We start from the raw sequence: 13,406 nt of genomic DNA, 5'->3' as shown, positions 1-13,406 counted from the left end.
CGAGCTCTGGGCAACGATTTAAAAGCAACTTGGCTCTTCTTGACACTCCATCATAACCTCCCAACCTGGCAGAAACCAGGACAAGCTGCCAGCCCCCCGCAGGTGCCTGACGGGAGGCATGCAGCCCATTCCCGCAGCCTCAGGCACCACGAAGCTCCTGGTTTCCCAGCAGTGACTCAGCTGGGGAGGCCCAGGCAGACGGGCAGAGCTGGCTTCTGCCACCCTGCTGCCAGGTGTCATTGTTGCTGCATGGGCTTTAAAACACCGCTGGCTTGAACATCACCCTCATTCAAAGAAATTCTAAACCTTTCCCCATGAAAGGGCAGTCTAAGCACAAAGACGTGCACTATCTCAGTGGTATTTTCCCTAATAACTGGTTTTTAGGAAAAAGAGTTTCCTCTCAAAAACAACCCCTGTGTTTTTTGTGCGTGCTTTCCCAGAAGGTTAAGTGACACCTCAGCACCCCAGCATGTGTGAGCACTGCTCCGGGGCTGGCGGGGGCCCTTCCTCCCCAGCACTGCAATCTCTCCCAGCAGGAGAACGTGGATCTGTCTTGCCCAGATCTGTCAGGACCTGCCAAAAGATCAGTGAGGCCAAGCCCTGGAGAAAGCAGCTCTGGTGAGGTGGCAGGGCTGGGGCTGCAGCGGGACCCCCCCCTCCCTGTCCTGTGCCTGCCAGCTGGGAGAGGGAGGGAGTCAGGATGCAAAATGGGCCTTTGGGACACGGGAACAGGAAGCAACAGGAAGCCACGACTTTCCCCAGCAGCAGCACATCCTGACAGCGCAGCAAATCCGCATCCTTCCCGATGAACTCACCCACTTCAGCCCGGGGTTTATTCTCGGCTGCCACGTCGTACCTGCTGCCTGTTGAACGCGAGCGCTCGTGAAATCTGGTGTGAAGTCAGTCACCCCCAAAATACCCCGAAGCCCTTCGGGAAACACACCCCGAGAGAGGATTGTAGCCCAGCCACGGGGCGCCAGGCCGGGCACACACAGTCCATCCCCTGTACAACATTTCTGTGCCGGGCTAGGACCAAGGCAGACACCCAGACTAGGTGACCCAGCTCCTTCGTGGAGCTTCAATTTACCCCATTGCTTCCATCTCCATTCTCATCTGCTTCCTCCTCTCCTCATTGATGGGATGGAGGCAGAAGATGATTATGGCAACGAGCAGCAGGCTTATTGGGACTGGGGCCATGAGAAGCTTCAGAGTGAGGATGACGGAGGGGTTGTACGTGCAGTCCCCAGCACGATAACCTGCAAAACTGAAGAGAACAGTTTTCCTTCCCCCAGTCCCCCCAGGCCACCGCAGAAAGGCAAACAGACACCGCTGTCACTCTCCTCTCGAGTCTGGTGTTGGAGGCCCAGTTTTGGGGAATTCCCACTTCTTTCTGCTCCTCTTGCCCCCAGTAGATGTTGGAAAAACAAATTTGGATGCCCCTGTGACTCATTCCAGCATCTCCTATCAAACAGCAGGGAAAGTGCCTGTGCTGGGCTGACAAAATAGGGCGGGTAGCGTTTGGGGCTTACTGTAAACTCAGTGTCGATATCCCCACGGCAAGGCCACCTGCAAACTTGTTGAAGAAGACGTAAAACGAGTAGAAAAGAGCCTCCAGGTTGAGACAGCTGGGGTTCCTCAGCATGAAGTCATCCACAGTATCTGGCAGCATGGACCTGGGGACAGACAGCCCCACGGACACGTTGGTGACACTCATGCCAGCACCAGCTGAACTTGGCTGCAGCTGCTCCAAGGCCTCTCCGAGCAGCAGAGAGACAGAAAGCCCTTGCAGAAGCCCACCCTGTCCTCTGCCTCAGGCAAACAGGGCAGAGAGCGTCTTATGGGGAGGGTGCAGCAGCTGCTTCAGAAAAAGAGAAGAAAACCAGCACCTTGTGCAACGCCCAGCGTCCTGCTGCCGAACCCGAGTGCAGGTGGAACCATGCTGCTGGGGGGCAGTGGGTCCCATCTGCATCCCTTCCCAGTCCCACCTCCGCACTCTGCAGCTCAAAAGCTGCTGTATGGAGTAAATGGGCACGGGTGGGGCTTTCCCCAAAACCTTCCCCTCCTCTCTGCCTGACAGACGGCTCAGAGGTGCCTCAGCTCACCACGGTAGAAGGTAGAGCACAGCCATGCTGCAGCCTGCCAGGATCACCAGGAAGGCGAAGGCTGGGAAGTTGTGCTTCAGCTGGGTGACGGCTACCAGGGCTGGGATGATCAGCTGCAGTGGCGAGAGGAAGAGGAGAAACAAAAGCACGTGGGCGCTTTCTGCTGCTCACAGGCAGTTTGCATCCGTCTCCGCAACCAGAGGCCACGCTTCCCCCTTCCTCACACATTTCATAAAGAGAACGGCTCCTGTCCCCTGCGCAGTGCAGCGTGGGGGCCCTGGGCAGGCTGATACCCACAGCAAAACCTTCCTCAGGGGTAAAGGGGGATGGTTACGGAGGGCAATGAAGCTGAGTGGTTAAACTGGAAAGCTGGATCTGCTATGGCTGCACCCAGTGTCTGTGAGGAAGGCACTTGGGGATAGATCCTCAATGGGATTTGAGCACCTAATTCTGCACAAAGCCAAATGGGAATTCCTTGCTGACCTGCAGAACCAGGCAGCGGCTGGGATGTGTGTCTGATGAGCGGGCTGTTTTCCAGCCTCTGGCAAGCGTGGTGCAGAGCCCTTCCTCCCCTCCCTGCGCCTCTCACGGAGCTGGATGGCAGAACTGGGATCACTTGCATCAAGCATGCAAGGTCCTGGAGCAGGACAGAGGCCCCAGGATGATGATTGCATGTGCACATGAGACTGGGGCGTTGGTACAGCATCTGATCACACGCTGCTCACCAGATCCACAGCCACGCCTTGGTTGGGTGATATTAAAAAAAACCCAGAATCAGTTCCCCACTGTCCCTGGGTCGGTCCCTCAGCCTCCCTGCAACTTGCTGCAAAGCTCTGTGAAGCCACGGCCACCGAGACCAGCTGTGGCCAGACGCAAGGAAGCGCAGAGCTGCCATCAACTAGTGGTTTAACTCCTGGTCACCTGCAGCGCAGAGGACACCGTGCTCAGGGCCACCCTTAGCTGCCTGGCTGGCAGCTTCTCCCCAGACACTGCGAGCAGCTGGGGGTAAGGCTGTGCCCTCGCAGGGCTTCTCAGTCTACAGCCACAGGAAAACTCACCACCAGGCCCAGCGACGCCGCTGTTTTCTTTCCAAATCTCCCCAAAAACCACTGCCAAAAGGGAATAGAGAGGGAAGCTGTGACCTGAAAGAAGCAAAGGGGAGTCTCAGCAGTGCCCCCCAGGACTGCCGGTCTCTGCCTGTGTGACGTCCTTGCTGCTGGGCAGGAACAGCAGCACATGACTCCACGAGGCTGAGCTCAAGGGCTGGGGTGACCCAGGGATCAACGTCTCCACCAGGAAAGTCTGCCTGGGGCTCACTCACCAACATGATAAGCACTAAATGCTGGAACTTCCCAGCCAGCCCCGCAGCATGAGTACAGAAGAAGGCAAAGATCCCCTGTGTGATCTGGGAAAAGCAACACGGAGACGTTCATGGCCGGGGGTCCCGAGATCACTGTCTAGATAACTTGCCCGGACATCTCCTCCCCCAAGTTCTCCTCCTGCCGTGGCAGGTCTCACACCTGGAAGGCCAGGGAGGCAAAGAGGAAGCCACACAGCAGCTGGGTGTAGGGCTGGTGTCCCACAATCATCCTCAGGCAGCTGGCAAAGGGCAGCTCAACCTTCCCCAGGGGGCTGAGGGGCCCTGAGAGGAGAGACAGCAGGGCTGGAGCTGCCAGAACAAACACGGCAGGGCGGGAGGCATGGGGGGCATTGTGCCGCCACGCCTGGGGTGCAGCTCAGCTGGGTGAGGGGCTAGTGGAGCCCGAAGTCTCAGGGCAGAGTCAACAGCCACCGTGTCATCTACAGGCAGGATTTTGAGTCTACACCACGTGCTCGGGCTGGCCCATGTCGCTCCACAGGCTGCGCGTTGGCGAGACCTGCTCGGTGGGACTGTCCCAGGAGCTCCGGGACAGCTGGAGATTTCCTTCCTCTGGAGCATCTCCTCTCTCCTCTGCGGGAGCAAGAGGCTGCCAGCACAAACCGAGGAGGGTCTCCGTATCCCTGTGTTGCATTTGTGAGCCCTGCACCCTGCCAGCCATCCCCCACAGCGGTGCCCAGCTCCCTCTGCCTCACACCTTCCTCTGCAACCCCGTCCTCACCATCCGCTGCCACCGGGCACCCTCCAAACTGCACTGAAATGATCTTACCAGGCTGCTCCCTGACTCCAAAGACAAGAATCAGGCAGGACAGGCAATAGATTGAACCCAGGACCAAGGATGCGAATACATAGGCCCTACGCTGGAAAACAAGAGGCGGTCACAGTGACACTGCGGGTGCGGCACAGAGCTGGCAGCGCAGGCAGCGGCGCCGGGCCCAGAGCTCACGGGAGGAGTGGGGGGCGGCCGGGCCGGCCCTTACCGTGTTCTCCAGAGAATCCGCGAGGCTGTAGGTGCTGGTGTTGGGCTGGCTCTGGTTGGACACGTAACAGCCGTTCAGCATGCGGGCATGGTAACCCCCCACAATCTGCCCCTGGATTCCTGACCCAAGGAGTGTGCTGAGCACCTCCAGCCCCATTCCTGCCAGGAGAACCAGGAGAGAAACCTCAGTCCCACTCCCTGGATGACAGGACACGTCCCTCGCACCAGGTAAAAGACCAGCTTTGGGAGTGGAATTGGTGGCACCACCATCCAGAGCTGCCCCAGGAAAAACCTCCTACTTCTACCCGCTCTGATTTTTCCCCCTTGACTCCAGCAGTAAATGCTCTGTGTGGAACCAATAAATCTGGTTCCTGGTTTCCCTAGATCTAAGAATCAGATCTAAAAAATATTTCTGCAGGTAAATTCTTTGCAGAAGATGACTGATTTCAAATCCCTGCTTTGCTCCATCCACTCTGCAGCCTGTTCAAAGCCAGAGGAACACGTTCAGCTCTCCTCCGGGGAGGGCTCTCCCAGAAATGCCACCAGACCGGGGCTGGAGGGGCACAGACACTTACTGTAGGCAGTGGCAGAGTCACGGTCGCTCTGGGTTCCTCCCAGGAACATTGTCAGGGAAGAGTACGGCACGTGGTGGCACTAGGGAGAGCACAGTTCAACCACAGCTCGGGGTGCTGCTCCCCTGCTTTGCTGGTCGTGCCCCCCCCAGACCCTACACACAGCAGATGATGCTGCCTCCATGTCACCCCTGCACGCCGGTGGCTTTTCACCCTCTGCTGTGATTTGTTCTTGCTCCCGCTAACCAGCGATGGAGAAGTTCACATCACCACAAGACAGGCAGCCTGGGTGAACCCCCGGCATTAAAAAGCACCGTCTGTGCCCCGCTGCGTCCCTCCCTGCTCCCCAGCTCCAGGTCCCTTACTGGAGGGGCTGCGACTCCCCCGCTGACCCCGTCCCCGTCAGGACGGTGTGTAAGAGAGTCAGCCCCAGGCACCACGTTCCTTACAGTCATGCAAGTCTGGAAGAAGCTGTACATGAACAGGTACCACAGGAATTTCAGGGAGGCGGGGGTGGCATCCGAGAGGGTGAACCACATCATGCAGTAGCAGAGCACTCCGAATGGCATGGAGCACGCGATCCTGGGGAGGAAGCGGAGCCGCTCAGATGCCACTCTCGGATAAGGCGGCCACACTTGGTGTTGCACAAGCTGGGCTACACAGCACGGCCCCCACCCCAGCTTCCAAACCACGGCTGGCCACTACAAGATCAAGATCTGTAAGAGGAAGCAGCTTTGCTCAAGTGAGTATCTGTCGATCAGGCTTGGCGGTAGAGGGCTAAACATAAGCATTAAGAGAAAAACTAATGTCTGAGTTGTCCAACATTTCTTATTGTCTTTACTTCAAGTCCCTGCCCTGCAGCAGAACCTTGGGGGCAGCAGGATCCCTCCTACACGCAAGTTGTGCCCGTGGTTAGAGCTGGTGAGCTCCTGGCACAGCTGACTGTACCGAGCTCTGTACGTGCCACCACACGGGACTCTTGGAGCACCAAACCCACCACCTCCAAAAACATGAGGCCCCAGAGAAACAGCAAGCGTACCAATTTGCAGGACATTCCTCCTCCTTCACTCAAATAACACGCGGACCCCACTATGAGTTAGGTTATCTTTAGGGTCCTCGTGATGTTAAGGTTTTGCAATTCTCTGTAAGCCCAAACTCCCAGTGAGGCACCTCGGCTGCCTCCTTGTGCTGGCACTGAGGGAATCTGAGTGCAGCAAAGACCCTCCCAAGGCTCCAGCCTGGACACTCACCATGGCACCAGCTTCCCATATTTTCTCCTTGGGCTCTTGCTGACCAGGAAGCCAATAGCAGGGTCAGTCACCGCATCCCAGGCTCTTCCAAGGAAAATGATCAAAGAGGCGTGAACTGGCTCCAGCTGGGGGGAAATGGAAACCACAGCTCAAAAGGGAAAGGGGAGAACTGGTGAAAAGCTGCGAGCAGTCGGCATGATGCAGCTCGCTCTAGCCAGCGTTTCATCTGCATCCCTTGGAGACCACTCCGAGCATTGAAATGGCCCAGAAACGCCTCCTGTGAGCCCACCAACAATATTTACATCACACGATTTTGATCCAGCTTGAATTCCGATTCCAACGGGCATTTCCAAGGGCTTTGGCCACCCAAACTCTACCCTTGCCCCAGTCTGCGGAGCTTACGCTAAGCCCCTTTGCAGATAACCCCAGCTCACGTGGCCACTCACCTGCACAACATCCAGCAGGAAGATTTGGAGGAAGAACCCGAGGGCGTTGCCTGTCATCTGGTAGGGAATGCCCCCGACAGCATAGCAAAGCTTCCTGCAGAGCGGCAGTCCTGACTTCTCCTGCGGACACCAGGGAACAAGCCTGAAGCGATGCGCACCCCTGGCCGACAGCCAGCCTCCAGCTGTGGGGTTCTCCGAGGCCCTTTGAAACCCCGAACCCCCCCCAACACACATCCCTGTCCTTTGGCGGGACAGCACTCCATCGGACATCCCCAAGCAAGGTGGTTGTGGCGGTTGGGGTGCTCTAGGTTGCTTCCCCATCTGCTGCTCATCTCGGCGGCTCAGGGCGCAGCGTTTCCTACAGGCGACCTGCCCTGGGGCACCGGCCTGGCTCCCCGGTCCCACTCAGCAGCGTTTCAAACTCTCCCCAAGGCCTCAGGGTGCCTCGGGCGGCCGTTTCGAGGGGCTACACATGCCGAGAGCCACTCTTCTTGCTCCAGCCCATCCACTCCCCCACCAGCCAAAGCCCCACAGTAGGCATCTGTCTCATTGCCTTGACTTAGGCTTGGCTTGTCACCAGGGCCACATCCCTGGTGTTTCACCTCGATTCTCCTCAGAGGTATGTCTGCATGAGCTCACAGGCCACTAACAAATGCGATCCATATCTAACGCCAGACACTGTCTGCTGAGCTGCTCTAACATTGTCCTTTGCTATTCTATTGAGCCACAATCCAGTGGTTCGAGTTCTTTAATATTGAAAAGTACAAATTGCATCAGGCTTAAAGCGACTAACGAGGCAATCTGAGGAGAGAGACTGCAAAGGCCAGAGCCCAGGGGATTTCTATAGATCAACAGGGGAAACACAAGGAATGTTTCAGCACGCAGGAAAAGGGCTGATGGCAAAGCCTGTATTTTATTTGGATGTGGTTAGCTTAAGTAAATACCGTACCAAGCCTCAAGTATCTGGCAAGTTCCCAGAGGCAACCTACAGCACTGTCTTCCTCCCAGCCCCGAAATGAACTTGCTGCCTAGCACGATCCACCTCTGCACCACACGAGACCGGGAGCGTACTGCAGAACGCAGGGTGAGACCATGTAGAAAGCCGACGGCCCATCTAGGCTCGGCTTTGCGCTCGGCTGAAGCAGCGTGTGGCCTTGCCCACAGCTCGGCTCTCCTAGGAGGGAGCTCAGCACAGGCCGCCTCGGAGGATGCTCAGGGCTAAGGCACTTGTCAGCATCTGGGGTTCCTGATCCACTCCACGTTTCGGGTTTCCCTGATCACTGAGAAGCTCCAGCGCAGCTCACGGGTCGCTGTCCTGCACCCAAAAACTACAGAGCTGTGGAGAGATGCAGGAGGCTGCCCCGCTCAGGGGGGGCAGATGGTCGTCCCGGGTAACATGGCTGGGAAAGGCCGTGAGCTCCTCCAGCGTGAGCTCTGCAGAATCACCGAGAGCGAGGAGGGATGAACGCTTGGCACGGAGGCAGCACGGCTGCGGGGTCACAGACCGCTGGGTAACGGGGAAATCAAGTCAAGGATTGCTCCAAACCCCCACGTCCTCATCTCTCATGGGACGAGGGGGCAACGTGCCGGTTCCCCCGCGGGTTCGGGCTGGTGATGGCTGGTTGTGCCGCCCTCGAGGGATGGCAGACCTTCCCTGCAATGGTACTAGGGAGCAGCTTCCGAAAGCGCAGCCACAGTCCCCCAAAGCACCATTCCAGGAGGCACCGAGCGCGTTTCCCTTGTGCAGCCCTCAGCAGTAACTCCTCCACGGCCCCTGTGCTCTCCAGGCTGGAGGGCCCAGCTCCCTCCTGCACACCCAGGGCAACAGAGCGCCCACTTTCCCCCCACCAGGGAACCCCAGGTCGTGCCTCTCAGCTTCTGGTCCCCGTTTACTTTCTGGCTTTCACAGCACACAGCGAGAGTCAGGGCCCTTGTATTTCAAATTGCAATTTCAAATTGCAGCCCAACCTTGTCCCGCAGGGATGGCTGAAGCATTCGGCTTGTACCACCACTGAGGAGCATTTACTCATACAAAGTCTTGATTTCACAGCAGTTTTGTTTCTAAAATAACAAAAGCATTTCTTTCGCCTGTAAGGTTTTGTGGCAGTTTTTGTTCCCTTTATGCTCCCAGCAGGTAGGACAGCGCTCTGCACGTCTCTGCCCATTTCACTTGAAAGTTAGCAACAACAACAAAATGCAGAGCCTTGCTTTAACAATGTGTTCTCAAGCTTGAGTCATAAACGCTTCAAAACACCCCCACAGCCTGCGGCTGCTCGAGCCGGGAAGGCTCCGCGTGGGTGTGCGCACTCGCCAGGGTTAGCGTGCACGTGTGAACCGCGTCTCTGCGTGTGAGGAAGCACCAACCACCCCTGGGACACTGATCTTACCTCTCTGCGGACCACCCTCCTCTGCGGGAGAGCTCCTTCTTGGGTTGACCTGTGCACCTCAGCATCTTCAGGATTCTCTGGAAGCATGACGGCAGATTCCACCGTGTCCTTCCGTGGCGTGTGGTGGGGAAGCAGGAGCTCCCTCGCCCAGGATGAGGAAGAAGTTGCCTCGTATGTCAAAGAGCACACGGCGGGCGCAGATCAGAGCTGGATGGAGGTTTGACAAGCGAAGACAGAACATGGGCCTGGCCCCGGGGGTGGCTGATGGAGGGGAAATGACTGGCTCTGAGGGAGGAGCGTGGCCAGACCCTGCCCATGGAGGCAGGAGACCTGGCAGGGCTCACAGCGCAGCATGTGCTCGGGGCAGCAGCTCCCAGGGGCTCTGCAGTCAAATGGAGAAATTGATGCTCTTTAAAGGTCAAACCCCATCCCAGGGCTGCTGCCACACTGAGATCTTAAGGGTACGGAGAGGAAACCCTCTGCCTGAGCTCCAGACCACTGCGGGAACAGGCTTGAGCCACCCCAGGGCTCCTGCCTTGGCACCAGCAACCACCAGCGTCTGAAACCCAGAGCGGGCAACCAAAGCGGCCGGAGCAGCTGGGGAATGGGCAGCAGGAACAGGCAGGTCCCTGCCCTGGGTCACGCCCTGGCAAAGCCCCTCTCTCCTCAGGCACTCCAGGAGGACCAGGAGCCCAGCTCTGGCTCCTTACTCGGGACTGTGGAACCTCCTGGCCCTTTGCTTTGCCCTTAACGGGTGGAAGGTGTTGGCACTGCCCCGGCCCAGGACACTGTCAGTGAGAGCAGTGAGGTGTGGGATACATTTTCCTTTTTCTATTAAGCAAGATCTGCAATTATCAACCTCTTTCAAGCTGTGAGCTCCTGAGAGATCTCCCACGGCAATGCAGACCCCACACAGTCTGTTTTAGCCTGGTGAGAAGAAACGTGCTTTTCTTAGTCCCCTTTCACAGACTCTTCATCGCCCATAGAGCCCAGCAGCCTTGGCATCACAAACCAAAAATTACTCCTACCTTAAGAGCAGTAGGAGCCCAGTTACTCAGCACGGGCTGTGTGGGAGCAGCGAGTTCCCAAGGCAGCGGTGCTCACAGCATGCAGCCAGTCACTGCTACGAGCACTTGGCAAAGCAAAGGCAGAGGGAGAAATCAGCTTCAGAGGACAGAAGGCACACAGCAAAAGGCTGGCAGGAGAGGGATCGCACCACCACTCTGCCCGCTAATCATCTGTTTGGCACGTCTAGTCCCATGAGGCAGCTCTTCAAAACCAGGCTTCTCTACCTAGATCAAACTCAGTCTGCAAGACTGAGCTTATGTGCAGCAGCTGGGGCAGAAAAACACAGGCAAAACCCTCTCCCTGCTCTCCTCTCCACCCCTGGGAACGTTAAATCCACGTCGGTGTCTCTGCACCACTCCCCCGTACCCGAGGAGAACTCAAGCATCCACTCTGCAAGGTTCACCTCAACGCTGTCAGAAAAAATGCGTCATCTTCGGCTCAGCCTTGCCTTGTCCAGTGGGGGTTAATCTAAAAAACCTCCGTTTCTCAGGCTGAGTCAGAACTTGGTTAATAAGCCACAGTACAACTGAGTCAGCGGCATCTCTCTTCACTGCTATTTTACTGACGTCCCAGATAACAAATATCACTCACGCTGGACCGCAGCCAGTGCAGTGGGAGCCAAATCCCTGTCTCCCACCAGCATATCTGAGGATGCATCTCTATAAGAAAGCAAAATACATCCCTCCCCATCCAAGAGGAAAGGGGAAGCTCAAAAGGAAATATAAAACCCCAAATTATTGTGGTTTTTTTCCCCCTAGGCCATTTTGTACCCACTCACCACACACCATTACATTTGGACAGACACAAGGTACCTTTGGAAACTGTACTCAGCACTTAATCCTCTGGCTCTCTGGCACTCATTAACTCTCCAGGTGCAAATAGCTGCATTTTCTGCTCATAGACTAGAAAGCCACCAGATGACCAACAGTCACCTCCCAGAGCTGCTGTGTAGCTCCAGCTCCCTGGCCAGTTCAGTGCACAATTAGCTTCAACACAGGAAAGCTTTATTTCTGCCCTGCTCAGATCCTCCCAAAGCCTTTTGTGCCTCACAGAAGACGGCATCACCCGTCGGGTCTAGACAGGATGTCACGATTGCTGGTGCAGCATGGGGAGCTCTCGGCCCGCCTCTGCGTGACAGCGGGTTTCGGTTTTGTGTCGGAAAGGCAGATCTTGGTGAAAAGCCCCAATCTTGCTGTTAATCACTGAGCTACTTGCTGCGGTGAGCTTCCCACTAGCACCGTGTACCAAGGCCTGAAATCTAACCAAACCAGCTCACTGTACGCTGTGCACAGCAAGGGTCTGGAGCAAAAGGACACTGCCTCTTCCCTCGCTACGCTGATCTTTTGCTATCAGTCGCTTCGAAATAGCTTTTGGAAGGATGAGGAAAGCACTCAGCAGCACTGCAGCTACACCCACCCATTTTTCTGTTGCACAAATGCTCAGCGAAAGGCTCAGAGAAGCCAAAGCTCTGCAGTTTAAGAAACAAGGTCATGTTGGAGTTTAGTCGTTGCAAAAGGGAAGGTCCCCTCCCCAGAACCCCTTCTCCACTGCAGAAGCATGAGATCTTATCTCTAAAGGCAGCCCAGGGCCCAGGAATGTGTGACACAAAACTCCAATCCAAGCCCTGCAAGCTGAACAGCTTTTCTCAGGGTACTATGACCTAGAGACAGGCTGCTCGGGCAAGGGAGTCCCACTGAAAAAAAGAAAAAAAAAAAAAAAAAAAGGAAATCTAAAGCCAGCAAATGGGAATTTTTTGGCACAGAAACAAGTGGCAGCATTTGGACACATTCCGCTAGCAAGTCCCCTGAAGGTTTACCCCTCCCTGACTGCTCCAAGCACGGCTCTCGTGTTCCCCTTAGCTGCCTCCCCGCCCCGGAGCAGGAGTCAGGACTTCAACAGCCACCAAGATGGATGAGAAAGGAGAGGAAGGGCTGTTGCTACTGTTGTCCCCGCAAGCCACTGAAGAGTTAATTTAATGAAGAGTCCTGGAAGGTACCTGGGTAAATCAGATCATCTGGAATCCCTTCAGGAACTCCCGGCGCTGGGACAGACAGGCTCAGTGCAGACACGACAGGACGGCAAATAAGATTTAGGAGTGATAATGATAAATGATAAATTATTGAGAGGTGCTTGACACAGGAGCTGTTCAACTGCTAAAAATGCGGGCCTGTTGTCTAATTAGTATTATACTACTCTCCCTAGAAGTGTGTAATTGGGAAACATGGGATTCATTTGGAAAAACTTCTGCTAACAGGTACACAGAAAGGATTTCTCTGCCTGTTTCTGCTGACCCCCGCAGGGTCCCTGCTGAGCCAGCCCGGCCACCTGGCCAGCAGCTGCGACACGCAGCCCCCCTGGTGCAGACGGCGCGTGTTGGCTTCCTCGTTCCATCAGCGGTGCCACAGGAGCCCCGTGAGCTCTTGGGCAGCAGCCAGCACAGTCCCTGGGTGCTCTGCAGTGCCACACGCTCCCCGGCTCCCAGAGCCGCTCGGGGGGGTTTATGCCACGTAGTGAAGCACGTGTGTTATTCCCCAGAGCAAGGAGGGGACTTGCAGCTGAACTCTCAGAGACATCAATTACCTTTAGGCTTTTTTCCTTCCTAAAGTGAAACTGCCTAAACCGCACACGAACGCTGGCTGGGCCATCAGACCTCGTTAGGAAGCCCCGTGGGTGAGGAGACCCAGCAAGATTCAGCAGGCGGCTGATGCCCTTCGCACCAGGCACAGCGCCGACACACACGCTCCTGGTGCTGTGCCTGAAGGGACAGGTACACAGTGTGCAGCTCAGAGAAGCCTGGTTTGAGGAGCTGAAAGGCTTTTCACAGAATCCCAGAACCATCTCAGTTGGAAAAGCCCCTGAAGCTCCTCCAGCCCAACCATGACCCTCACCCTGACCCTTCCCAACTCCCCCAGATCCCTCAGCGCTGGCTCAGCCCGACTCTTCAACCCCCCCAGGGATCCCGGGGACTCCCCCCTGCCCTGGGCAGCCCATTCCAACGCCCAACAGCCCCTTCTGCACAGAAATCCTTCCTCAGAGCCAGCCTGACCCTGCCCTGGGCAGCTTGAGGCCATTCCCTCGGGGCCTGGCGCTGGGGCCTTGGCTCCAGAGACTCATCCCCCCTCTCTGCCCCCTCCTGGCAGGGAGTTGCAGAGGGCCAGGAGGTCTCCCCTCAGCCTCCTCTTCTCCAGACTGAACCTCCCCAGTTCCCCCAGCCGCTCCCCAGC

The 13,406-nt window shown here is 56.5% G+C and overlaps 1 protein-coding gene across 1 annotated transcript; it reads right to left on the bottom strand.

Moving 5' to 3' along the window:
- Positions 1-832: 832 nt before the first annotated feature.
- LOC141967162 (sodium-dependent lysophosphatidylcholine symporter 1-like) lies at positions 833-9,201 on the bottom strand. Its single transcript, XM_074920612.1, has 14 exons — positions 9,106-9,201; positions 6,728-6,844; positions 6,282-6,406; positions 5,412-5,613; positions 5,035-5,113; positions 4,461-4,618; positions 4,250-4,340; positions 3,623-3,744; positions 3,424-3,507; positions 3,161-3,244; positions 2,103-2,215; positions 1,530-1,673; positions 1,088-1,264; positions 833-863 (listed from the first exon to the last, which is right to left on the bottom strand). The coding sequence occupies exons 1-14, from the start codon at positions 9,199-9,201 to the stop codon at positions 833-835; spliced, it is 1,623 nt and encodes a 540-aa protein (XP_074776713.1).
- Between the last annotated feature and the right edge of the window lie 4,205 nt (positions 9,202-13,406).

The sequence above is a fragment of the Athene noctua genome, chromosome 16 (genome assembly GCF_965140245.1).
Source record: "Athene noctua chromosome 16, bAthNoc1.hap1.1, whole genome shotgun sequence".
Taxonomy (NCBI): domain Eukaryota; kingdom Metazoa; phylum Chordata; class Aves; order Strigiformes; family Strigidae; genus Athene; species Athene noctua.
Note: the sequence above shows the minus strand (reverse complement) of the source record. Positions and strands in the feature narration are given on the sequence as shown.